Genomic DNA, 26,408 nt, shown 5'->3' with positions numbered 1-26,408 from the left:
CAATCTTGTAAATCCCAGTAATTCTACAATGAAATTGATTGACACAGGTGCATTAAAATAGATTGGAGATCATGATCTAGAACTTATGTATTCTTGTATTTTTATAAACTGAGAAATACATATTTTCAAACCCTTTCATCATTTGCCTATTTTCTCAAAAGAAATATAAAACAGTATTTTCAAACATTATCATTATATTTGTTACTCAACTTAATGGAGTCATCACATTAGCTGTGGGACTTCAGTCACTTGATGTGTGTAGTGACCAACTGCCCTTGCATGGCCTGTTGCCTGGTTTTTTAAATTTCAGTACAGCCACGCCTATGCAGTCACATGTTGTCAGATGCCACTTTCCACAAAGGAATGGCAGAGTTGAGTACTTGTGACAGACCAAATGAGTCCAAAAATCAGAGTTTAAGTATCAGGCCCTTGATTGGAAAAGTCTGCCAATTCCTGGACTAGATTTCCATAGTAAGCAAGTGGATTTTCATAAAGCAGATCCTCTAAGATCAGTAAGGAAAGTTGAAAAACAAAGACCATGTACAAAAAGATTTATTTTTATAGGATATGTGCTATTACATGTATTGGTGACATAGGCCCTTCCCTTGAATAATAGTTCAGAATTATATTGTTTTTGGTATTTCAAAGGATTTGCTTTTTTTGGTACTGGGAATTGAACCCATTGGCGCTTTACCACTTAGCCTCATCCCCAGCCATTTTTATATTTTGAGACAGGGTCTCCCTAAGTTGCTGAGGCTAGCCTTGAATTTGTGGTCCTCCTGCCTCAGCTTCGAGTTACTGGAATTACAGGCCTAAGCCACTGCACCCAGCTCAAAGGTATTTTAGAAACAGTTTGGTTGACTGGTTTTTATATAAACTCATCAGAGGAATGATGCAAAGTTTTCTAATTCATAAAATTCTAAAATGTTGAACTATACAAGAAGTTCTGATAGGCTTGATGTTCTAAACCTGGTTGTAACTAACCCAGTATTGGCTAACTTGGGTAAAAAAGGAATTTTTTAGAAGGACAATTTGCAGACTTCCTCTTGACATGCTGGCATAAAAGAGGATTTGGTATCAAACTACAGTCTAAGTTTGTCCTATGTTATACTTTGATAACAGCAAATATTTAATGTTATCTAGTGCAGTCAATGTAACTTAAAATCTAAAGTAATAAAACAAGTTTTGGGGGAAGTCAGTTTATTGATGGGTCATAATTCACCACCCAAACATTAAGCACAGGAATTAAATAATTCAAATTTACTTTTCAGAAATGAAGCGAGAATAAAAACCACTATGACAATACAAAAAAAAAAATTCACTGAATTTTTAAGTGCTTTCCCTTTGATACTTAAATAAACATGATTTCTTCTGTCAGGTATTTAGTATTAAGTGAACATGATTTATAGTCTTTAATTTTTTATTGTTACTAATAACAGCCATTACAAAAAAGCCACAAATGCATTTCCAAAGAAAGCACTTTTTTGTTGTTACAGTATTCTCTCATAGAATAAGAGGTATGCTTGTGAGTTTAGAACTTTAGCTGTAGGCACAGCTTGCACATGTGTGTCGCTGATGTGAAACCACTGCCCTTTGGTTGATTCCATTTCAAAATCTGTCAAGAAGAAAATATAAAATTAAATATAAATGGGAAAATTCAAATTGATTATTTTCTGATTTTGCCATAATCTGCTTAGTGCCTACATTTTCCAGGACAACTTACCTTGTGGAATATCTCCATGAAGAATGAGATTAGAGAGATGACTATTTGCAGTTCTTGCCTTGGCATAGGCAGTGTAATGCCCCGACCTCATGGTACCACTGTGTTCAACAACTCCATATAATGAATATAGTACTCTTGTGTTTTCTTCTGCAACATTCTTTAAAAATGAACAGAATCCAAAAGTTAGTTCTAGTTCCATTTGTACAGATGTCATTGGCAAGGTAAGTTTACACTATTCATCCTTTCAGAGTGTAGAAATTATTCATGAGTCTGAACTTAATTTTCTCCCTTACTTCTTCTTAGCCTACAGATACTTCTGGGATTTTTTTTGTTTGCTTTGTTGTTGTGGGTTCCCACCCCCCCCCGAAAGTTGGCATTGCTGTTTTCCTGCTGCAGAAACCATAAGCCATGAGCTGCAAGTCCTTAACAAAACAACAATGTCATCTGTGTACCAAAAACCAACTCACATTTTTAGATGCCCTCTAGGGACAGAAGCACAAACTTTTAAGTACTCACTTTCCTTTTTCTTTAAAGAACACATACTCTATAGGGCTAACAATAAGGACAAGCATTCTTCAAGACAAGGACCAATTACAGGTTACTCTCAAAAATCCTTAGAGTATCACAATCACTACATTCATCTTTATGCCTCCATATTCACCAAAGAACTTTTTACTTCATTCTAAATCCTGTCAGCTTTCCAGATACTTCAGTGCTCACTGGAACCCTCACAGAATTTTCATTACCATTCCATTTTAGCTACTTATCATGGTCAGAACTAGATTCTGGGCTTTGGTCATCACTCAGAACTGTTGAACTTCAGAATCTTACTAATCTAGTTTCAGTCCATAATTCTATTCAACTTTCACCTCAGGTATTCTTACTATTTAACAAATCATCTAGTCCTCCTTTTATTCTGGCCTGTGAGACTTCTTTTGTCATCATTGTCCTCATCACCATTTGCAGTACACACTTTGCTGTTCAGGATGTGTGTGAAACAGCAAAAGCGGGCACCACCTGAGAATTTATTAGAAATACCATCTGGAGATGGTATTTCTCCACTCCAGCCATACAAAATCACTTTGTAGGTCGGATTCCCAGGTGATTACCTATGCACATTTGAAGTGTGAGAACTCAGACCATATGTGAGCTACCTGATTCTTCCATGGATGCCCTCCACAGCTATGGTCCCAACTATTCACCACTTCCTTATCTCCAATCTTTTATTCTCTTACTAACCTCACCTCCCACTTCAGAAAAACTGGGACACAGCCTACCCAACTCCAAGTTGTCCATTCTCAAGAAACAATCCTCTCCCTTATGTTCAAAGACCAAACTCCAACCCTCAGCCCTCCTAGCTTCCTCTGATATCTTCAACTTCTAGATTTTCCTCTAGGCTTACAAACCTACTTAAGTCTTAGAAATTTTTGGAAATAATCTTCAATGGTCCACCTCTTTTCCTTTTCAATAAAGCTTCTAATAATATATACATACTTGATCTCCATAACCCACTGAAGTTCCAATGCTATTCTTAAAAATTCATAGCATGACCTCTATGCTGTCTAGTTGTTAGTTTTTAGTCCCTTTCTATGATATTCTTGACACTCAGTTCACACTTAGTCTTTCCTTGAAACTTGAGCACATGGCAATGGTATTTTAGGCAAAAGATGGATTCCTGGTGACCTTGTATTCAAAAGTAATGAGAGGTATTTCCACTTACCAGCTAAAGTAACCTAGCCTTGTGGTGATAATAATAATTATAATTTACTCACCCACTCTGAAATCACACCTTAAAGAATTTTAATTGGGAGGGAGGAAAGTAAATTCTCATCATTTTAAAATTCACACAGAAAGTATCCTCTCCTACCTTTGCCCTGTTCACTCAGATGTTCAAAACCTCTGCCCTTGGCTACCTGATCTTTTTCTTCAGGCTCTATATAGTACACAAGTGATCCCATCTCACTACTTTTTTTTTTTTTTATGTTTTAAATTTGTTCTAATTAGTTACACATGACAATAGAATGCATTTTGACACATCATACATAAATGGAGTATAACTTCTTATTCTGGTTGTCCATGATGTAGAGTTACACAGGTGGTGTAATCATACACACACATAGGGTAATAGTGTCCATTTCATTCTACTATCATTCCTACCCCTATACTCTCTCCCTTCCCTTCAGTCCCACTGTTTAATCCAAAGTTTCTCTATTCCCCCTTTCTTTACTGTGAATTAGCATCCACATATCAGAGAATCCATCTCACTTCTAATCACTGCCTACATGATTTCCAAACCTGTATCTCCAGCCCTAAACTCTCTGCCCTTGGGCTTCAGACATGTTTCCTAGACATTAACCTCATGAATATTTCAAAGATATCTGATACTCACTGTATCCAAAACTGAACTCATTGTCCTTTCTCCACTTTCTAACCTGTTCTTGTATTTCCTAACTCAATTTATAGCATTCTGTCTGCCTATTCATACAGGCTACAGTAGTCACCCTCAACTGCTTCTGTGCCACACTAGCATCCAGGTAAAGGCCTCTGTCTCACCTTGCAGCACCAAGCAATTCTCAGTGGTTAATGTTGCTGTATCCTGAAATATTCACCTTCCCTTTCCCCTGCCCTACTTTATAAGCCTCATTACTTACTGAATAATCCAACTTACTACCTCTAGAATTTCTCTCCTAAAACCCAGTCTTCATATGTCAGCACATAACCTATGTTTTATGTATATATATAAAACCTCGTCACCCCATTGCTTTAAACTCCTCAGAGTCTCCTTGCATTACTAAGAAGTTCCTCATCATGAAACTCTTCATTGCTATCTCACCTCTCAGGCTTCATTTCCCTACTTCCCTGTACTTTCTATAAGCTAGTCTAGAACTGCTAACTTTGCCAGTCCCTACACCCTATACTACACTGTTATGCCTTTGTTCCTGTTGTTCTTTGTGCCTGAAGCACTCATGTCATTTTGACTCATCTTACTAACTTTTACTTTAAATATTAGTTGATGCATCGTCTACTTTGCAGGGCTTTCCGAGAATCACTAACATGTTGGATTAAGTTCACATGTGTTCTATGTATAATAATCTGAACATTCAACCATATTTATCTGATTTCTCTTTAAAGAATTTGCTTTAAAATAAGACCACTCTCACCTACCTTACATTTAAGGGTACAAAAAGGAGCCAAATCTAAGATTTCCGGAAACTTTATGTGTTTGTTAACTTTGCGTAGGTTAAAACCAGCCTAAAAGAGAAGGACAAACAAATTCAATTTCTTACCCTAGAAAGGTGTGCATGTTAAGTAGTACCCGCCTCCAATATCCAAACATGAGCATATAGTCCTGGTTCAGTCTTGGAGATTTGTTTTTGATCCCAAGTTGATTTTTTTTGGCTAAGTGCACGTATCTCTCTCTTTCATTCACACACACACACACACACACACACACACACACACACACACCAGAACATTAAGAAAGCTGGGCCAGGCATAATGGCTGCAAGCCTGAAATCTTAGCAACCAGGGAAGCTGTGGCAGGATCATCACAACTTCCAGGTTGAATGTTTCTGCCTCAGTCACCCAGAAAAATCAGATTAGAAGTTTAGAACAGAATTTGAAAGTCACACTGCTATTGCAAGAAAAGACTGGGTCACCAAAATGATGCAAGTCCAAAGTATCAATATCTTTTTATCAAGGATCAGTAAAAATAAAATGTAATACACAAAACAGAAAAATAACTATAATATTCCTGAGTATGAGATTTAAGTATTACATTACCTTTTTAAGTCTGGAATTAAGGTTAAAATAAGGTACTATAAAAAGAGCAGCATGAGTTCTAAGAAAAGTGAGGAAGAACTATACCTAAATGCCGTCTCTTCCTCTCTGACAAGCACTTGCCCATATATATATATATATATGTGTGTGTGTGTATATATATATATACACACACACACATACACACACACATATATACTTATTTCTTTGAAGACAGAATTAAAGAAAACCAAAGAAACATATTAATATATTAAAACAATAACAGTAAATATTATATACTTAAAACAAATCTGGGATAACAAATGGTACCTGCTGAAATCTCTTTAAATGAAGAGTGAGAACAGGAGGAGCAAGAGAAATTAGCATCTGCTTTTTGGCATTGGTATAAACATGTTTTCTTTCACCTAGAGAAAAGGACAAATTTTAGCAAATGAAAGATTATTTTTGACTTCTGAAGTATTCAGTTTGCTATAAAATCAGATATCTAAAGCAAGGATCAGCAAACTGTAAAGGAAAAGATATTAAATATTTTAGGCTTTTGGATCAAGGGGCAAATATCCAAGGATGTTTTCTAGATATTTTATATAGAAAACAAATTTCCCATAAATTTTTATGGATGAAATAAAAATTTAATAAATTAAGTCTTGAGTGCACTCTACTAAAGAGAAGAACAAAATTACTTTAGATGACACATAACATTTTGGTTTGTTAGGGTTTGAAGTGGCTGTTTCCTTTCATCACAAAATTTACAAATATTCGCTTATAAAAAACATTTTTGAGGGCTACAGGTATAGCTTAATGGTGGGGGGCCTGCGTAGCATACATGAGACCCTGGGTTCAATCCCAGCAAATGCTTGCTCTCACAAATTTATTTTTAAGTGGAACATCATCAAATTGGTTGACTAGAAGTGCCTCATGCATTTCCCTCCACAAAAAAAAAGAGCCAAAAAAAAAAAAAAAAAACTATGTTTTAGCTCAGATACCACAAAAACACAGGTAGATGCTCAAATTTAGCCTATGGACCTTAGTTTGCCACTGCCTTCTCTAAATCAAAAAATTCTATATGGAAAAAAAATTTCCCACAAAAGCAATATGTTTCCTTTTTATATCTACATGTCAATAAATTAAAAAATAGGATTTTAAAATACTTCAACCACTTTTAGTAAAAGTCCTCAGGAATTTGTAGCCCTTTCCTCTCTCACTTACCTAACTTAAAAAAATAAAAAAGGGAAAGGGAGGAAAAGAAGAGGAACTGTCAATGTCTGTTTCTTATTTGATGGAAACTGTACAAAAGGATGGTCACTCTAGTCCTTTGCAATAGACACATCACATAAGTACGCTAAAAAGTTCAAGCATGACTTCCTGGATGCAAGGGAAACAAAGATCATCACAAATGCCGACAGGGAGCTATGAATGCAAGGAAACACTATCTGTCAGGAAGCTGTGGTGATTGCATTCCAGTGGAATAATCTACCTCTGAGAAAGGTGATGGACAGTACACTGTCCCACTTAACCTATTGCTGCTGTGATATCACAGAATACTAGTCACCTCAATAAAATTCTTCTTTCATTCTTCCATTGAAACATTTACCTTCAAGAAGGCACTTATTCATGCTATCCAAATCCTGATAAGATCACAACAGAAGACTACTCCATCTCTACAGTGCAAAATGTACCCCTTCATATTAATTTTATTTACAGTAAGAAAATCTAAATACCTTTTGTATTTGCCTTTGGTCCATTATATTGCCTCCGTGTGCAGACTTCACAAAGCAGTTTATTTGCATCTCGAAGTTTCTCATTACGGGTGAACTGATATAAACAATGTTGAACTGAACACTCATCAGTGTTCAAAGTGTCTCTATTTGCAAGAGTACAGAAAGCAGTTTCTGGATCTTCATTTACAACCTCATATACTTTTGTCCCAGAAGTATGACTGTCATTCAGAATCTCTATATCTATTTCATCAGGTTGAAGAACAGCATTTAAGTTAAGGTTTTTGAAACCACTGGAAATGTCCATCTCTCCATTACTCCCTTCTTTCAGAAAGGTACCATTTAAATTCCTAGTACATTCAGAGGGAGATGATGCCAATTCCTCCAGATCATTATCCATATCGATATTTTTAATATCTATTTCCTCTATGGACTTTTGATTGTCAGTTATATTTTCTATCATTTTTTCTTGTCCATTCAAATCTTTTTGATTAACACAAAATTCTTTATGTGTAACTTCCTCTTGTGAAATATAGTTGGATTTAATTTCTACTTCTTCCTGAAGTGACATTTCAGCCTCACATTCATTGTCTTCAGGATGGTCAATGGTACAGATATCATTTAAATGAAGAACTTTTCCTTGAATTTTTTGTTGCCTTCGTTGGTTCTGTGTAAAAGGAATATAAAACATTACAAAGGCGGGGGTGGGGTGGAAGGGGACAAAGAAATGGAGACACAGGAATAGAGCACATGTACCACATCAAATTTTGCTATTTACTGATCAAAAATAATTTCATAAGGAGGAGTTCACTATCAGAATCTCATTATAAAAGTTCCTTGGCTATCAGGGTTCAAATAAATTATGAAGAAAAAGTCTTAATATGAAATCAGAAACAATCAAAAAATTGTTGCACTGGGGAAATAGAAATATGCAAGGCATAAACCCTTTTTTTAAGAGAAGTGATCTAGACAGAGTACTACAACTATTAAACTCAAGCAGCCAAGCATTACACAATGTGGTAGATTTTACTGTATTCTCAACAAAAAGATGTATCCATATAACTTATGATTATGATTATTTGGTCAAAGTTTCACTAAGATAAAGAATAAACTGGGCTGGGGATGTGGCTCAAGCGGTAGTGCGCTCGCCTGGCATGCGCGGGGCGCTGGGTTTGATCCTCAGCACCACATAAAAATAAAATAAAGATGTTGTGTCCACCGAAAACTAAAAGATAAATATTAAAAAATTCTCTCTCTCTCTCTCTCTCTTTACAAAAAAAAGAAAAGACGCGTAAGTACAGGACTGCTCTGGACAGAAGGATGGATGACAAAGTTAATGAAAAAGCACAGAGGTCACCTGGACACATGTACAGAGGACAATTAAGGATTTTCCCCTTAAAAATCATTCTTTTCGCTCTTTTTTTTTTTTTTGCCTCTGTAGCCTATTTCCTCTTGAGAAAAACAAAGCTATTTTATCAAAATTCCTGTTTTCTGAGTACCTAAAGACCCAAAGGTGTTGGCATTTTTGGCTGTAATTCAAAGGATAGTCTCTGTGAGGTTAATCTATAATACCAAAAAGATGAAGAACAACACAAGATGACACCAAACACTCTAACGTGTCAGTAAAAACAGAGGAACAAACAAATGAAAAGAACAAACAAATGAAAAATGGAAGAATAATTCAAAAAAAGAAAAGATAAATAAAATGGCTCTGAAACATGAAAATATGTTTAACCTCATTTATACTAAAACAAATGCAAAACAAAATTGCATTGAGATAGTATTTTCCACCTACTAGACTAGAAGAAAAGATTGTATCACCCTGCTATCAAGATCAGAAGAAACAAGTGGTGGTGTGAATATAAATTGAGACCTTTGTGGAAGACAACTAGAAAATATCTATTGAAACTACAAATGTAATCCTTCTTCTCAAAATTTACCCTACAGGTGATATAAATACAGGATTATTCACTACAGCAATGACCAAAATTGCAAATACTAAAAACAACCAAAATCAACAGAGAAACAGCTAATGAATTATAGTACATCCATGAAACAACTATAATGCAGCAGGGAAAAAAAATGAAGACACTTTCTATCCTGAAATGAAATGGCATCCAAAAATCTAAGTAGGTATATAAGCAAACAAAAAACAGGACCAGAACAGTGTTTTTAGTAAAAAAAAAAAAAAAAAAAAAAAAAAAAAAGTAAAGTTTCTAACATATTTGTATTTCCTTAAATTTTCCAAAACAAATTCCAGAAGAATACATAGAAAACTAAAGACAGTAGTTATCTATGTCATAAAATGATAGTAGATGACTTAAGTTACTGTATATCTTTATATATTTTTAAATTTGTAAATGTCAAGTGTTAACAACTCAAAAAACCAAGTTAAAAATGAACTGTTTATTAAAAACAGTTATCACACATGATGCCAGATTAAAAAAAGAAATGCAACTTTTCTTTACATACACTCAAAGCAATTTCCCTGCAGATAATACTAAATGAGCTAATTCTATAATTGTCAAATTCAGACAACTCAATAGTTCAGAATGTAAAATAAAAGCATGATTTTTCCAGTTACACACCTTGGCTTGCTTTTTCGCTTGCTTCTTTGCTTTTTTCTGTAAGTGCTTACTTGTTCCTGAAGGAATATCATGTCTCTCTTTTATGTAACTGTCATTATCTTTTTCTCCCTCGCTATCTTTATCTTCATCCTCCATTGTCTTTTTCAGATTTTTATCATTTATACTTTTCTTACCACTCTTAAAATATGGAGAAAATATTGGTTAATACCAAAACTTTACATCCACCTGGTGGTTGAAAGAAAATTCATATTACCCCAAATTTTTTTACTTCTATTTTATACTAGTTTTACTTCCAAAATATTTGAAAACATGCCTAGGACAAAATGCATTCATCTCACTTACTAGAAAGCAATCTTCACATACTGAGAAAGAAAGCAAATAAAACAGCAAAAAAGGAACTTCACATCTAAGTGTAATAGAAAGGAATGCAATGGATGTTACTAACTACATGCTGTATCACATTGTAAATGAGTCCATTTCTAAATGTCTTTTCTGTTCATAAATGATTTATGTATCAGACTGCAGGTACTTCTTTTAATTCTTTTCTTTCCTTGTATGTAAATGATAGTTTTACAGAAAAAGAGAATAAAGTAAGTGTGGTATGACTTTAACCACTAAGTAATGAGGCAAGGGATCCCTACTTCACAGGAAGTTGAACGATTTATCCCACATTCATGAAATGTCTCCTTTTCCCTACAACCACTTAAAGGTAAGCCAAACCAATAAGGCTTACAATTGAGATAATAATATCTATTTAATATTTATGTACATAAGACTGCAATGGATCTGTGGTTAGCCTTAAATAATAAATAATAATTTTAATGGGAGGAAAATACTTCCCTATGGGTAAGGCAATCAAGTTAATTACCTATGAAGAATTATATACATATCACCCTTTCTTTCTTAAAAGAAAAATATATCCCATTTTTGATTCAAATCCAAAAATCTATTCTATCGAAAGTAAATTTACGAAAAACTTCTTCATGGACTAGTAATAATAAATTTGAAAAAGGTGACGAGGTTTTTTTCCCCATAAAAAATCTAACAGAAACAAAAAAAATCTACTTCAACAAAATAAATTTTATAGTCTTACCTGATCATCTAAAACTGGGAGAGACAAATCAAGGAAAGATTCATGAACCAAAGAAACCTTAACCAAACAAAAAAGAAAATGTAAAAGGAAGGAAGAAATTCACATTAAACATTACATATCAAGATCCTCCCCATTTGGGTGAAGAGGAAGTAGGTTTTAATAACGGGTTATGAAAATTTGAAATGAAAAAAATACACAATTTTGAGGACTTCAGATTAGGGGAAATAAATTGAAAGATTAAAGCAACTTCAAATTTTAGAAGTGCTAAAATTTTCCAGCAAAAAAACCATACACATTTGGATAGTTCAACAAAGAATATTCTATGAAGTTAGATATTTCCTTTTTTGAAGGGAACAATAAACTGTTTTCAGGAAACATTAATGAATACATGCAGCCCACACTATATCCACTTACAGTGCTACACTCATCACACATGATTGTACTAGTCAGTTCACCACCAAAGATACGGTCCACAAAACTTGGTATTGATTTTTTCTTTTCATAATCTGTAGGGAAAAAGTTTGTAATTACTTTATGTAATTACTTGAATAAGAAAAGATAAAACTATTTACTTACCTAACTCTAAAATTTTTCATTTCTTATCCAATAATTTTTCCTCCATTCATAATTAGCATTATTTATCTTTATACTATAGAAGTCAGCAGCTACATATACTCTGCCTCTAGACATAACACAACTGAACACAATCACCTTTTATGAATTAAGAAAAGAAATGTTCTTATGGATGATCTCTTAGTCAGTGTGAACCAAATAGTGCAAGTCGTGAGACTTTCTATATACTAATACCTCCAATAGTAAAATAAGCAGATCAGACGAGGATGAATGTCTAGCTCTAACATTCACTGATTTTCTAATAAAGGCATTGGTACCAAACTTGGAGACAAAATGCATGTAATTTACTTTGTAAACTCTAAAACTGAACTACTTTTATAATTAAAAATAAAAAAACTCAGGAAAATATTTCAGATGAAATCTTCCTTTTGATTTTTCGAAGTTCCCAGAAAGAATCTTGATACTCTTAATGTAAGGTGACATAATTTTATTACCTAATCACTCAATTTTCCAAATATATAAAATTTATATGTATTATTCAAATGATAAGTGTCCACTGATATAAAAACATACTTTTATAATAAATGGACACAGGAGCCACAATTCTCTACTACTGGCCAGGCTCTCTAGGGTACCAAAAAGGTAGAATTATCAACAGTTGATTGGAACCACAACTTTATAATACAGTACCTCTTAGTCACTTATGGCCATTTAAATTTAATTAAAACTAAATATCAATTCAGTTCTTCAGTTTCACCATTCAGATTTCAAGAGCTCCAGAGCCACACGTGGCTAGTAGCATCTACACAGGACAGCATGTGGAAGAGTTCCATCACCACAATAAGATCTACTGGACATATCTGTCCTAAATCTTTATATGTCACCCAACAGTAAAATCGAAGTTGGCTCTATGATTAATAACCAGCTACTGACAACTCATATTAATGTGATTCATTATTTACTATTAATTATAGTTCTAAGTTTTTTAAAAACAAGACTGTGATATCATCTTAGTTCAATCTTTATAAATTTCAGTATAATAATGCATAAAGAATAAACCAGAAGTTAATTTTTTTAAATATTCACCTATGGAGTACTAAATAATTTTTAAAAATCAACAGTGATGTAGAGAAATTATACGTTAATAATTGAGGATTTGAAATACAAGTGCCGGCAATCTTGTCCTAAGGTACAGAGGAATTCAACTATAGTGTTTTAGTTCAAAAAATTAGACATTACCTTTAACTTTATTTTTTAGTTCTTCATCCAATTTTTCAGTAGAATTACCAAATGCTTTAAGAATTCCTTTACTCACTCTCTAAAAGTAATAAAATGGATATATATATACTATTAAATTTTAAAGTTAATTTCCTTAGAAAATATGTAATCAAGAAAGGATCAAGACGTAGCTCTCCAGATTTACTGAAATAAAAATTAATTCTTCCAAAATCACATTTTCAAAATTAATTCAAGGAGCTAAAAAGAATTATAACTCTAACACAATCAATAACCTGAAAAAAGGTACTATCTTATCATTTCAAGATCTTAAGTCTATGTAAACCAAAGCTTTTCAAAGCATGCCCACTTCCTTAGGAAACACATTGAAATGTCTTATCCTCGAAAAAGAGTGTTTGCATGAGAGCTATAGGAACTGACTCCAGAACTAGATGTTCAGCTCTGCCTTTACAGGCTGAGACCTTGAACTAAGTACCAAACTTCTCTATACACTAGATTCAGTTTTATAGAATGAGAAAATAGTAAGAGGACCTACCCCACCGACTGGTTGTGAGAACTACAGACAACAGTGCTCCACTAAGTGTAGCTCTAGTATTAGTTGCTATTATGGTTACTATCACCATTGTGATATTATATTAATTATATTCACATCACCAAATACATTATTTTACATCCTGGCAACAGACAAATTTTTCTAAATGCAACAAATGTTCCTTAAGTTTTATAAAATGAAAATGCTTCTTACATTCAAAAAACTGCTCTTAATCACACTCGGAAAAAGAAGAAAGGTATGCTGCAACTGGGAACTGGTTGGGAAAAATATCAGTTGGTAGAGCTAGTAAAATAGGACCCTTAAAGAACAATGTTGCTGTAAACCAAATCAGGTAAACTAAAGCATTATGAAAAGGAGAATCATTTCTAATTCTCTTGATCTATTCTAATGAAGAAAACATTAGTTGAAAAAAGCCAGTACAGAAAAAAAAAATTTAAAAGTACAATAGCTTCAATGACTAGCTTCCACTGCTTAATAACATTTAAATAACAAATAGCAGACAAGCTCATGAGATGGGATTATAAAATATGGTGGTAATAATATGCTAACTTGGTGTTCTTCTGCTCTCATCCCATCCAGTAAATAGCGAAGTAGCTCCTGGCTGTCTTGCTGCTGGTAGCCTTTAAACCGCACTGCTCTACAGAAAAGGAAAAAAGAAAAAGAAAAGCAACAATGAGTCAATTAAAACATGAAGCTATTTTTAAGAGACCTTAGGATCCTATCTTAATATTAGGGTGTCCCAGTTTTCTCAAAATTCCTGTTTAGTCTAATAATGCCCTTGGCAGATGTAATTATCACATAAAGTTCAATTCTTTAAATACAAATGAAATAAATTATAATTAGTATATATATTTACTGGGTTGACTCTAACACCATTAACTTTTAAAATTATTTCTCAGCATTTTACTGATGCATTAAAGGCACAATCAAGTGGATACTCACTTTTTACAGACCTGAGCAAAGAGTTCTTTAGGTGTCACAATTCCCTTTTTGGTCTCTTGCATCTCATTAAGAAACTGGCTCATGGCTAAAGTAAGAGGACCTGGAGGCTCAAGGTTTACTTCTAAGGGTTCCTGAATATGGAAATAAAAATTACATTTTTCAGTCAAATTTTAGAATCACTTACTCTACCCAAATGTAACTAGTTAACATATATTACCAATGTTCCTGATAGAGTTGCTCTATTTAAGTTTGAAAATTATATAAAAAGATATAGAAACATGACAGGTACAGTGGTGCATGCCTGTAATTCGAGAGACTCAGAAAACTAAGGCAGAAAGACTGCAAGTTTGAGGCCAACCTAGGTGACTTAAGGAGACCCTGACTCAAAATGAAAAATAAAAGGGCTGGGGATTTCACTCAATGGTAGAGTGCTCCTAGGTTCAATCCCCACTAACACACACACACACACACACACACACACACACACACACAAAGATAAAAGAAACTCTATGGTAAAAGACTATCTTATAAAGAAGTCAGCTCTATTTTAGTTTTAGACTATCAGGAAGTTACTACCAAAGAACTGAAAAACTTAAAGCAAAATGTAAATAATAAAAATGAATTCATTTGGCTATAAGTCACTTTAAAAGATGTTAAAACGAAGGGCTGGAAGTATAGTTCAGTGGAAAAAAATTTGTCTAGCATGTGTGAGGCTCTGAGTTTGAATCCTAGTACCAAGAGGGGGGGTAGGGATAAAAAAAGACATTAAGAACAAAAATGCAGGCCTAGAGTTTCACAAATATCAACATTGCCAAAAGTGAAGCAGAGCACTAGCTCACAAAGCAAACAAATGTAAAGGCTCCTCATAAATTCCATTAGCCTGTTCATGTTTAATTTAGTAGTATAAAATAAAAACAAAAGGGCTGGGGATGTTGCTCAGTGGCAGCATGTGCAAGGCCCTAGGGTCAATTCCCAGTACCATGGAAAAAAAACAAAAAGTACAAAATTTTAAAAAAGCAAAAACAAAGAAGTAATGTAGAAAATTGTTTTCTTTGAAAACAGTTCAGAACATAGATATTCACAGAGGAAATTTATAAAAGTTTTTTTAAAGTACATACTGTTAGTGCCAAATCAGGTGGTTCAATTTTTACAATTGTTCCAGACATTTTCACTTCTTTCAGTAACTCTCTAAGCACTGGTGTTTGTGACAAATTCTAGAATGAAGGATGGAAAAGGGAAATTACATAAAGGCAAATTAATTCATTCAAAATTTCTTAAGTGTGCATTCTACCAAAACATGAAATCAAAACCAAAACTGAAATGAAAAGTCATGACCTGTTCTTTCCCCGACTCTGGCTAAAACCCAATTCTGAGCTTCTTCATCACTTCAGAGGGACATTCTCCTTCATCACCTGGTTAGAAGTACCTATCCTACACTACCATCACAATTTTTTCACCACCACTTTTAATTACATTTTTGTTTTTGTGGAAATTATCCTGGGCTTTCCTGACCAAATGCAAGCTCCAATAGGCAGGAGCCATGATTGCTTTAAAATCCCATCACTCCCATTCACTACTATGGTTTATTCACATGCAATAAACAATTACTTGAGTTATGTTGAATGCATAGAAATAAATTTCATGGGGAAAAACTTGATACTATAAGTAACAAACCCTATATTTCAAAAGGGTGGGGTGGAGGGGTATGACACTGTCACCTGCATAACTGCATTGAAGAAACATGTATTTCCCAAATTACTGAGTCCTTTCACGGTTATTTGGGAAGAATTCATGGGTGGATTTTCTTTAGTCATGTTTTCCTTCTTTTCTCTTTCTTGTTCATTTTTACTCTCTTTTTCTAATTTTTTGTTTTCAAGTTCAATGTTTCCATTATCCCTGTCTGCTTAAAAAAAAAAAAAAGCAGCAAAAAAGGCAAAATATGAAATATCCATATCACATTCAAAGTTATACTTGAAACAGAGCATTAGAATTCGTGACTTTTACCTAATGCCATTGTCACCAATTTTAAAATTTTATTTTATGTCCACATTCTTTACTTGTTTGTTTTTTATTGTAATTTCACAGGTAAAAGAAATGTTCACTTGTAGAGAATTCTTATGTAATAAAAAAGGGAAAGTTTATATGAAAATGTATATTGTTTGGTTTCATTTGTCAACCAAATGCTTATATCTCTTCTGAAATTTGTTTATGCATTCTTCTTTTTAGGATATTTACCTACATTTATTAGATAATGCTTAAAATCAAACAATTCCAGGAGCCAAAAATCAATTCTCAAAAACAATTCTCTATCCTTGTCTAGATCTGACAAAAAAAAAATTGGACCACAATTATCAAAAACATAAGCCTAAAGTAAATGCTGTATATCAAACCAATTAATTTAATTATCATGAAGAAACCGAGAAGTATCTGACCATTAGAAGGAGTTACAAGTCTTTATTTTATTTCACGATTCACTATAACTTTGTTAAAAGTATACCACCTAAATACTATATAAAACAGATCAATAGTAACCCCACAGTCAAAGTCTCCATCCAGACTGTCATCACATATAACTACTCATTTCTCACAACACTATAATGCTTCTCATTCTAATACCTCATAATGGCATAATTTTTCAACATTTTACATTCTATATCAAAAATAGTTTCAGAGTTTTAAAGTCAGTCACAACTAACCATTATGCAGCTACATGTAACATCAGGTAGCACAATAAATAAGTCTAAATATCAGCAGATATATAAATCAACATTATAGTATCTATTAAGAAACAAATTATTTTACCTGGTTTGGGAATTATAGTACCAGCTTGTTTTCTAACATAATCAACCACTTGGCCCAATCGGTTTGAACTACTATACTGGACTTCATTATCACAGAGGTAACACCTGTGTCCAAAAAGATCACAGAAGAAAAATGATAAATTGAGAAGCAAAAAAGGAGAGCTAGATGACAATTCCTGAAACCCAAAATATGTACTGTCAAATTATTCTATTAAAACAACTGAAAACAAAAATTCTGTTTTCTAAGCTGGGTTTGGTGGCACAAGGGACTTGGGAGGCAGACGCAAGAGGATCCCCAAGTTCAAGGGCATCTAGTGAGACCCTTTCTCAAAATAAAATTTAAGAAAAAGTGGCTGAGAATGGAGGTCAGTGATAGAGTACCCACAGTTTGCTCTCTAGTAATACATAAACATAAATGCACAAAATCTTTTCCTGAAGACTATGAAGACTATGTATGTGTCTGTGTGGCGCTGAGAATTGAACCTAGGGTGCTCTACCACTATGCCACACCTCCAGCCCTATTTTGAGACAGGGTTTCACTAAATTCTGAGGTTGGCCTTGAGCTCATAATCCTCTTGCCTCGGTCTCCCAAACTGTTGGGATTACAGACCTATGCCATTGTGCCCAATGAAAACTACGCATATTATATATGTAGCATAGTTCTAGCTAACTATTAATAGGAAATCTGGTGATTTCTTTTAATAGTTAGCTAGAACTATTCTACATATACATACTGTTAAAAACTCCAGACATTTTACTGGACTGGTTATCATATTAAAGTCAAGTCATTTCTACACATAATGTAAATACACATTATTTATTTTATTTTTTATTGTCTTTTTTATTATTTTTTATTTTTTTTTATTGTTGGTTGTTCAAAACATCACATAGTTCTTGACATATCATATTTCATACTTTGATTCAAGTGGGTTATAAACTCCCATTTTTACCCCGTATACAGATTGCAGAATCACATCAGTTACACTTCCATTGATTTACACATTGCCATTCTAGTGTCTGTTGTATTCTGCTGCCTTTCCTATCCTCTACTATCCCCCCTCCCCTCCCCTCCCCTCTTCTCTCTCTACCCCCTCTACTGTAATTCATTTCTCCCCCTTGTATTATTTTTCCCTTTCCCCTCACTTCCTCTTGTATGTAATTTTGTATAACCCTGAGGGTCTCCTTCCATTTCCATGCAATTTCCCTTCTCTCTCCCTTTCCCTCCCACCTCTCATCCCTGTTAATGTTAATCTTCTTCTCATGCTCTTCGTCCCTACTCTGTTCTTAGTTACTCTCCTTATATCAAAGAAGACATTTGGCATTTGTTTTTTAGGGATTGGCTGGCTTCACTTAGCATAATCTGCTCTAATGCCATCCATTTCCCTCCAAATTCTATGATTTTGTCATTTTTTAATGCCGAGTAATACTCCATTGTGTATAAATGCCACATTTTTTTATCCATTCATCTATTGAAGGGCATCTAGGTTGGTTCCACAGTCTTGCTATTGTGAATTGTGCTGCTATGAACATCGATGTAGCAGTGTCCCTGTAGCATGCTCTTTTATTATTTTTTTTAATATTCTTTACTTGTAGTTGGACAATGCCTTTGTTTTATTTATGTATTTATTTAAGTATTTATGTGTTTATTTATAGTTTTGATTGTAGATGGACACAATATTTATTTATTTACTTATTTATTTTATTTGCTGCTGGGATCAAACCCAGTGCCTCACATTTAAGAGGCAAGTTGATCAATCACTGAGCCACAATCCCAGCCCTATTTTATTTATTTTTATGTGGTGCAGAAGATAGAATCCAGTGCCTTATACGTGTTAGGCAAGCACTCTACAACTAAGCCACATCCCTAGCCCCACATAATTTAATTTATACACATAATTTAAACTACAGACCTACACCAACAAAATAAATTTTACAATTAACAAATGATGCTCACTGAACACTGTTTTGAAAATAGTTTTGGCCGTGATCGTATAGTGGTCAGTACTCTGCGTTGTGAAAATAGTTTAAGTAAAAATCTGTTTTAATGATGTAAAAACACAGAAAAATACATGCCAGTCTGACATTTATTTTCATACAACTCATGGTCAAACTTTTACTTTATTCTCATTTATCTGAAATGTGTTCTTAGCATTGTAACCTTTAAACTAAAGACAACCCACCGTATATTTTATAATCTCATAAGCAAGGGGCTGGGGATGTGGCTCAAGCAGTAGTGCGCTCGCCTGGCATGTGTGCGGCCCAGGTTTGATCCTCAGCACCACATACAAACAAAGGTGTTGTGTCCACCGAGAACTAAAAAATAAATATTAAAATTCTCTCTCTCTCTCTCTCTCTCTTTAAAAAAAAAAAAATCTCATAAGCAAGAAATCAAAAGAACAAAGATTTCTATATTTTCTATATGCTGCAATTTTATGTGTATACAAAAGTTGCAAAAGCATCTCATAACACCACATCACCTTCTCTAGCCTTCTGTGATGGTAAACACTGCAAGAAGTTTACCTTTCATGCTCCTTAAACATCTTCAAACAATTTCATTTTCCAGTATTTAACATAATAGGCATAGGAACTAACACTCACCACACACTCCAGTTGTCCAAACTGAGAACCAGACAGTGTGGCTCTGATCTTGGTATCATATAGTGCTTCAAAGCATGCTGCTCCTGAGAATTTCTGCCACAGCCCTAGAGAAGCAAAATCATAAACCTCAAAGTTATAAAAATTCATGAAAAGAGAAGAATTCATAATTGATCATGAATACAGAAGTGTCTCAAGAACTTTTTTACAATTTTGAAAATAAAATGTTAAGCTCTAGAAAATCTGGATTTTGTTAAAAATTAAATATCCATAAGCAACTTAGGACATTTACGGAAGATGGTATCTAGAAAACCATGCATTAAAAGTACTCTTCCTCTCTAATTTGTCTTTCCTGTCACAAATAAACCACACTAACACAAATCGTCATATCTGCTTTGGACCCTTAAGAGTCTCCCAAATATTCTCTTCACTTTAGTATCCCTCATAACATGCTTAATTTTTTCAGTTCAATGTTCCTAAAACAAAGCTCTGTTCATAAACAATTCAAAGATTACAAATTGCTCTCTTAAACTCCTAAGGAACTGATACCCTCTGATCCCAACCTATTTTTCCAATGTTAATTCCCACAATCTCCTATTTACATATCAACTATCAGCTAAAAACACAGTAGTTTTATAAAATTTATCTGTGGGAGAAACTGGCAAAATGCTTAACAATATCTATTATTTCTTAGGATTATATGTGAATCAGTAACTATTTCAATGAAATTTTTCAACTTATACAATATGGAAAAGCAAATTGGCTCTCTGCCCCATCTTTACCTTCCTGACAAGTCTGCCTAGTAGTCCAAATTCCTATACACATAACCTGCCATCACTAAGGACTGACTGGTAGCCAGATGTTTAGTACCACAACAACAGATGTGAGCAGGTGTAACAGACAGTCATGCACCAGGCAGTCACATACACACCTTCAAGACCAAAGTATTCATTTCCCCAGCTGCCTGGAATGTGGCCTGATGAGAACTCACAGCAAAGTCCATCTAACCCCAGGATTATCCTCAAAAAAAGGGAGTGAACCTGCCCATGATACTCTCTAGGGACAAGCCACCAGTAATGAAGGTCTCTGTATGGGTATAAAGGCTCTTTGCCTTAATTTAGGATATTGCTCAAAGGCCAGAGTTCACTATATAATCAGCTGAGCACCTGTTGCAACAGCTTAATTTAACTTTTCCCTCTGCTTATTTCTGCTTCCTAACTCTTTTAATAGTGTGATACTTGAGAATACTCACCAGTAAACTGCCAACATACAAATCTTACTCTCAAAATCATTTCCCTGAAAGTATGCATCTGTCCTAGTTAGCCATAACAGTACTTTTAGATGACACCTTCTAAAACAAGTTTGAAGAGTTTTCTAAAATCCCAAATTAATAAAATCTAAGCATTACCTGATGGCCACATTTAAGACATAGCCAAACTGAAGGATTTTCTTCTGTTTCTTCTTCAGATTTATCTTTTACTTTGTTGTCCGTCTTACAGTCTTGACAAATATTCCATTCCACATTGACTAAAGCCTTTTTCAAATTACCTTGTTCCAATCCTTTTCTAATGTGTCTACATATAGGTTCTATTAAAACAAATAATTAAAAAATGAGGCCAAAAATAGATTTTTATTAATGTCAAAACTTAATTTTTCATTCAAACTTCAAAACTGAATTAACCCTATAAACAATCAAATACCCTAAAATCTTGCTTGATATTTGGCTACTATGATAATTATGTGGCTTTTTCTTTTTTTTCCTTTTTTCTTTTTGGTGGTCATACTGGGAAGTGAACTTAGGGTCTCGTGCCTAGGCAAGTATTCTACCACTAAGCATCCAAGAAAGAGATCTTATTCAAATTTGAAATTTTCATTTTTAAAGTTCTAAATATAATCACTACCATCCCTAAAAATTCACTTCAATTTATCTATTTTCTTTAAAGGAAGGTCCTTTATGTGTTTTCTTTATATTAAAGAAGTTGGAGAGAAAGTCCCTCATTCAGTCAACACTACACCTACTTCAGGCCAGGCACTACACTAGATACTAGGCAACCTAAAAGCAAGCAAGCCACACCTCTTCTCTTTTGAATAGCTCATACTCTGGTAGGAGCAGAAGCTAAATAAATTAATCTGTAAGAATTTCTAAAACATGCTATAGCATCACAAGAAGAGGCAGCTAAAGACTCCAAATTTTTCACAAGGGAGATAACATATACATTCCTGGACTATATTAATAGTAATAAAAAAATCTCCAATATTGATTAACACATCCTATAAGTTGTGTTAATAATACATGCTAAGTGTTTTACATATAATACTTCCTTAATCCTCACAATCACCCAGAAAGAGCACATTAGTATTTTCAATGACAAATGAAAAACTAAGATTTAGAATCCAAGGTCATATAACTACTGAAAGACTGTGCCAGAACTTGGATGAAAGTTTCTGACTTCACAGTTCACACTTCAAACTACGACCTCAGGGAGTAAAGGGCAATCTGAGAACAATCCTATGAATAAGAACCTGCAAATGTTCATGCTGTCTCCCTGAATGGCAGGGTCTCAGATGGTACAAAAATAAGCAACTGGACCCTGAAACTAAAAACTATACTGGGGTCAAGTGAATAAAGGGCTTTACAAGCCTTCTAAACGGTTTTCATTGTTTCAGGAACACTGAAGTTTTAGAAATTATTTAAGTAGCACAACTGGCTTTATGCTCAACGAATGTGCACCAAGAGAAAAGTAAAAACAAATGAGATATGCAAGACAGCTGCTGAATTCCAATAGTCAAATTAAAAAAAAAAAAAAAAGCTACCCTTTTGAACTATCAAATCAGCAAAGATTTTTACAAATAATCATAACCAACACTGGTGAAGGTTCAAGTAAATGGGCACTTGATTATGCTGCTAGGGGGCCTATAAATTAGTAAAACATTTCTGAATAGCAATTTAGCAACCCAATCAAAAGAGCCTTGAAAATCATTATACCCTTTGATTCAAAACAGTTCTACTTCTAGGATCTATATTAAGAAAATAATTGGATGTGCACAGATATTTAACAACAAAGATGTTCATTATTATTCCATTCTTAAAACTAAAAAGTGAAAATTTACCTAAGTCTGTAACAGTAGAGAATTAGCTAAGTTAATGAAATATGCACTTGTGACCCTTTACATCAATGGAATTATACACTACTAAAATGCCATAGAAGACTAGTAAATTACATATAAATGTAAACATTAAAATGCAGATTACATAACAATAATATACATTTTGATCCTATTTTTATATGTTAAAATCTTTTTAGGAAAACAAATATCCTTTTAGGAATATAAATGTTAAAGATTCAATTAGTGCAATATACCTGAAGATTCAGAGGAATCATCAGTTGGAACAGTTTTTCCCTTTGTCCGTTTCTTTCCCATGCTGGCACTTTATGGATTATTTACTGACACAAAATAACAATCTAGAAAACAAGATAAAGTTAGATTAACCAAGAAAAAAAATGTTTTATATTGCTCTAGGAAAAGGAAATACAGCTAAGCCATATATAATGTCTTGCATGTCTATCACATTTTATAATTTACAAAGACTACTGACATATATCATCTAATTTTTTAATTGCATTTTTTTTAATCATCTAATTTTTAATAAGAACTTTGAGGTAGTTGGGATAGTACTTCCCTGTCCTCATACCTTGGGAAAATGATTCTTAGCAAAGAAAGGCAAGAGGCTTTCAAAAAATCTAAATATCAGGGGAGAGCCTCAGTCTTCATACACAGATCTTGAAAAGTCTCAACACTTGACACTAAGAGAAATTCAACTCCTCACCACATCAATTAAAAACTCTGAGCTGGGCATGATAGTGCACACTTGTAATCCCAACCACTCAGGAGGCTTAGACAAGAGGATCACAGTTCAAGGGCAGCCTACTAAGTGAGACCATATCTCAGAAATAAAAAGGGTTTGGGATGGAGCTCAGTGGTAGAACACTTGCCTAGCATGCAGGAGGTCCTCGGTTCAATCCTTGGTACAGCAAAAATATAAAAATTTCCTTAAAAAATAATTCTGAAAGCAACTTCCTAAATAGTTAGAAATTTTACAAAATAATTTCAAACCTGCATATAAAAAGTGATGCATTTTTCTTCACCAGAATTTCCAATAGTATCAGCTAACAAAAAATTGATTACAACTTCATTATCAACTATTTACATTACTACAGTATTGCCAAAATCACTTTGGAATACAAATATGACTGTAGATCAAATTTCACTATTTTAATCAACAATTCAAAATTAGAAAACAGGAAAAATGCTGAAAAACTACATATCTAACTTTAAAAATATTAATAATTTTGAAAAGCCATTTTTTTGTGCATTAAAATAATTTGTTAGTGACAAATCCTTAAATGATTATAAGGTATTGTACCTGAAATGTTCATTAAATTCTGATTGTGTAAGTGGAGATTAGGGCAAATTAGGGCCTGGAGAAAACACTGTTACTGTGTGTGTGTGCGCGTGCGAAAACCCAGAGTCTAATACATGCAAAGCAGGTGCTCTAACTGGCTTAGTGTCTTAGAAATATTCCCCTTTTTGGCTTTTGGTGCCTTAGTGTAACTGAAGGTCATTCAAAGAGATTTCTATAAAAACTGAAAGTACAATTGATAATTATCTTTTCCAAGTATAACTTAAAATGCTTAGAAAATAAGTAAATGAACAAAGGAACACAATAGTATACGAGGATCATACAAAGGATGAATATTTTATGTACTTTTCCTTACCTTAAAGATAAACATTTAATTGTAGATCTTAGAAAAAAATAGTACCCAAGTTCTGGCCTCCAATCCAACTCCCTCTAATCTGTGCTGCATTCCAGTACCAGATTCGTTTTCCAATAATGCCATTTTTAATCACATCACTCTCTTCACTGAAAGCCTTTAATAATTTCCAAGTCCATATTCCTCAACTTTACCATCACAGTCCTTCATAGTTTGGCCCAAATGCTTTGGCAATACTGACTCTCATTACTCTTTCACCAAAAAAAAAAAAAAAAAAAAAAACTACCTGAAGTAATAACTACATGGTGCCTTTGATCTTCTAAGTCTCAAAGTACTTCATAAATATTTTTACATATGATTTCACAACCCTTTAAATGGGGACATTTCACTAAAAGAAGAAACTCAGAAACAAAATAGTGAAAGAACACAGGGTTACAGAAATATAACTAAAACACAGATGTTTGGGTTCTAAGACCACCATTCTTTCCCTTCCAATCAAATCCAACTCTTCAGTAGCCTCTACTCCAAATACCTTGTCCCAACCTCTGTGCCTTTGATTTCTGAGTTTTCTCCATCCATCCAAAATCTCCAAGCTTTCCATTTCAATAAAGTCTTAGTCAACACTTACACTTTAAATAAACCTCTCCACTAAACTTCCCCACTATTTTAGTGTGCATTATTCATCTTGTCCCTTTATCTGATACTTATCTTGGGCTGTTTCTTAAATCTTTAACCTGAACATGTCATTTTTCTCTCAGCAATAAGAAATTGTAGGAAAAAACGGTTCTAGGCATTATTTCTGAGTTGCCTGTAGCATCTACCACCAGTGCTAGTATACAGCAGTTCCTCGTGAAATACTTCTTTTTGTTAAAATGGAAAAAACGAGTACCTGAGGCATAAAGGATGGTTACAATGTGCAAAAGGTAGGTACAAAAGAATGGAGCGAACAAGTTCTGGTGAAGAAGAAAAGGAAGAAGAACGAAGAAGTCAGAAGTCTGCAGTAGTGAAGACAGCACTAGTAAATCTGGTTGCAGCAGCTCACACTCCAAAGGAACACTTGAAAGGCGAATCCTAATTGCTGCAGGTAAAGGACACAGGAGGTCACTAAAGAGGTCCAGTAAAGTTTTGACAACTATAAAGGCAACTAAAGAGTCATGAAAAATAAGTACTGTATCATCAGCTATAAAACAACAATAAAGCTACTAGATGTTTTCAGTTGAGTCTCAGGATAAGAATTAGTAAATTAGTCAACTTACTCTTTACATGAAGATTTTAAATCAGCACTAGCTCTACCACATCTCATATTGATCCAATTCCCTTCTTCTGCCCTCCCAGTCTTCCCCTGCCTACTCGCTTCCATTACAAATGTGTGTGGAAAATCCTGTCAGATCTTTCTGAAACGTGGCTTTCAAGTTCTGCCTAAACTAGTCCTGCCTGGGAGTACGCATCTGGTTTGGAGACAGATCCTATTCTTACTAAGCACAAGGACGCAGCTACAAACCCACCCTACTCATAGGGCGCTCCCGGTAGCTAGCCAGCCGCCCACCTACATTCCCAGAGGCCACCACGCCTCCTTCCCATCTCATCCCACCCTTTGCAACTGCTGCGCACCCACCGGGGAATCCTGGGGTCCGGGGTCGAGAAGGACGCCAACACCTGGAATTCATTGGCCAGCTTCTGGGACTGCCAGGACATCAAGCCAATGAGAATAGCACGGGAAAGGTTAGAGTAACACGCTTAAATGGGGCCCTTCCAGGGAGAACGCGGTTGGGGCGGAAAAATTCATGGTCTACGAGCGCAGGAGCTCAGAAGAGTGGTGATCGCGAGTCAGTGGAGGCAGAACTTACCCACGGTGACAGCGCCCATAACTGCATCCCCTAATGGGCCTTTGGGCTAGGCGGCCGGCTCCGTCTTCCTCTCGGTGACGAATAGAGAGCAACAGAGCCGAATCCACCGTGCCCCTTAGGAAGCCGGAACTTCCGGGAAGCGGCATTATGGGAAGCCACTTGGCCCAGGGTCGGCCGCGCAGATGCT

At 34.5% G+C, this 26,408-nt stretch overlaps 1 protein-coding gene across 3 annotated transcripts; it reads right to left on the bottom strand.

Moving 5' to 3' along the window:
• Positions 1-65: 65 nt before the first annotated feature.
• Positions 66-26,328, bottom strand: Usp16 (ubiquitin specific peptidase 16). Of its 3 annotated transcripts, none has more exons than XM_026396136.2 (19): positions 26,222-26,328; positions 25,264-25,452; positions 22,962-23,063; positions 21,008-21,186; positions 19,603-19,706; positions 17,006-17,109; positions 15,922-16,103; positions 15,322-15,417; positions 14,204-14,334; positions 13,811-13,898; positions 12,712-12,790; positions 11,314-11,405; positions 10,900-10,956; positions 9,807-9,983; positions 7,222-7,885; positions 5,813-5,907; positions 4,889-4,975; positions 1,724-1,880; positions 66-1,615 (listed from the first exon to the last, which is right to left on the bottom strand). In XM_026396136.2, exons 3-19 carry the CDS (start codon positions 23,020-23,022, stop codon positions 1,491-1,493), a joined length of 2,478 nt encoding a protein of 825 aa, XP_026251921.2. In that variant the 5' UTR covers positions 23,023-23,063; positions 25,264-25,452; positions 26,222-26,328; the 3' UTR covers positions 66-1,490. The 3 variants fall into 3 exon arrangements, with proteins under 3 accessions (XP_026251921.2, XP_026251922.2, XP_026251924.2); XM_026396137.2 differs by lacking the exon at positions 26,222-26,328 and adding an exon at positions 25,631-25,941; XM_026396139.2 differs by lacking the exon at positions 9,807-9,983.
• Positions 26,329-26,408: the final 80 nt, after the last annotated feature.

This window comes from Urocitellus parryii, chromosome 2 (assembly GCF_045843805.1).
Source record: "Urocitellus parryii isolate mUroPar1 chromosome 2, mUroPar1.hap1, whole genome shotgun sequence".
NCBI classification, from domain to species: Eukaryota; Metazoa; Chordata; class Mammalia; order Rodentia; family Sciuridae; genus Urocitellus; species Urocitellus parryii.
Note: the sequence above shows the minus strand (reverse complement) of the source record. Positions and strands in the feature narration are given on the sequence as shown.

Bases quoted from the DNA above. Each gene is read 5' to 3' on its own strand.
- Usp16 (XM_026396136.2), bottom strand. From the start codon at position 23,022: ATGGGAAAGAAACGGACAAAGGGAAAAACTGTTCCAACTGATGATTCC. The intron at 17,110-19,602 runs GTGAGTGTTAGT...TTTTGGACACAG, and splicing joins TTGGACAACTGGAGTGTGTG to GTGTTACCTCTGTGATAATG. The intron at 1,616-1,723 runs GTAAGTTGTCCT...TCTTCTTGACAG, and splicing joins TCATGGAGATATTCCACAAG to ATTTTGAAATGGAATCAACC.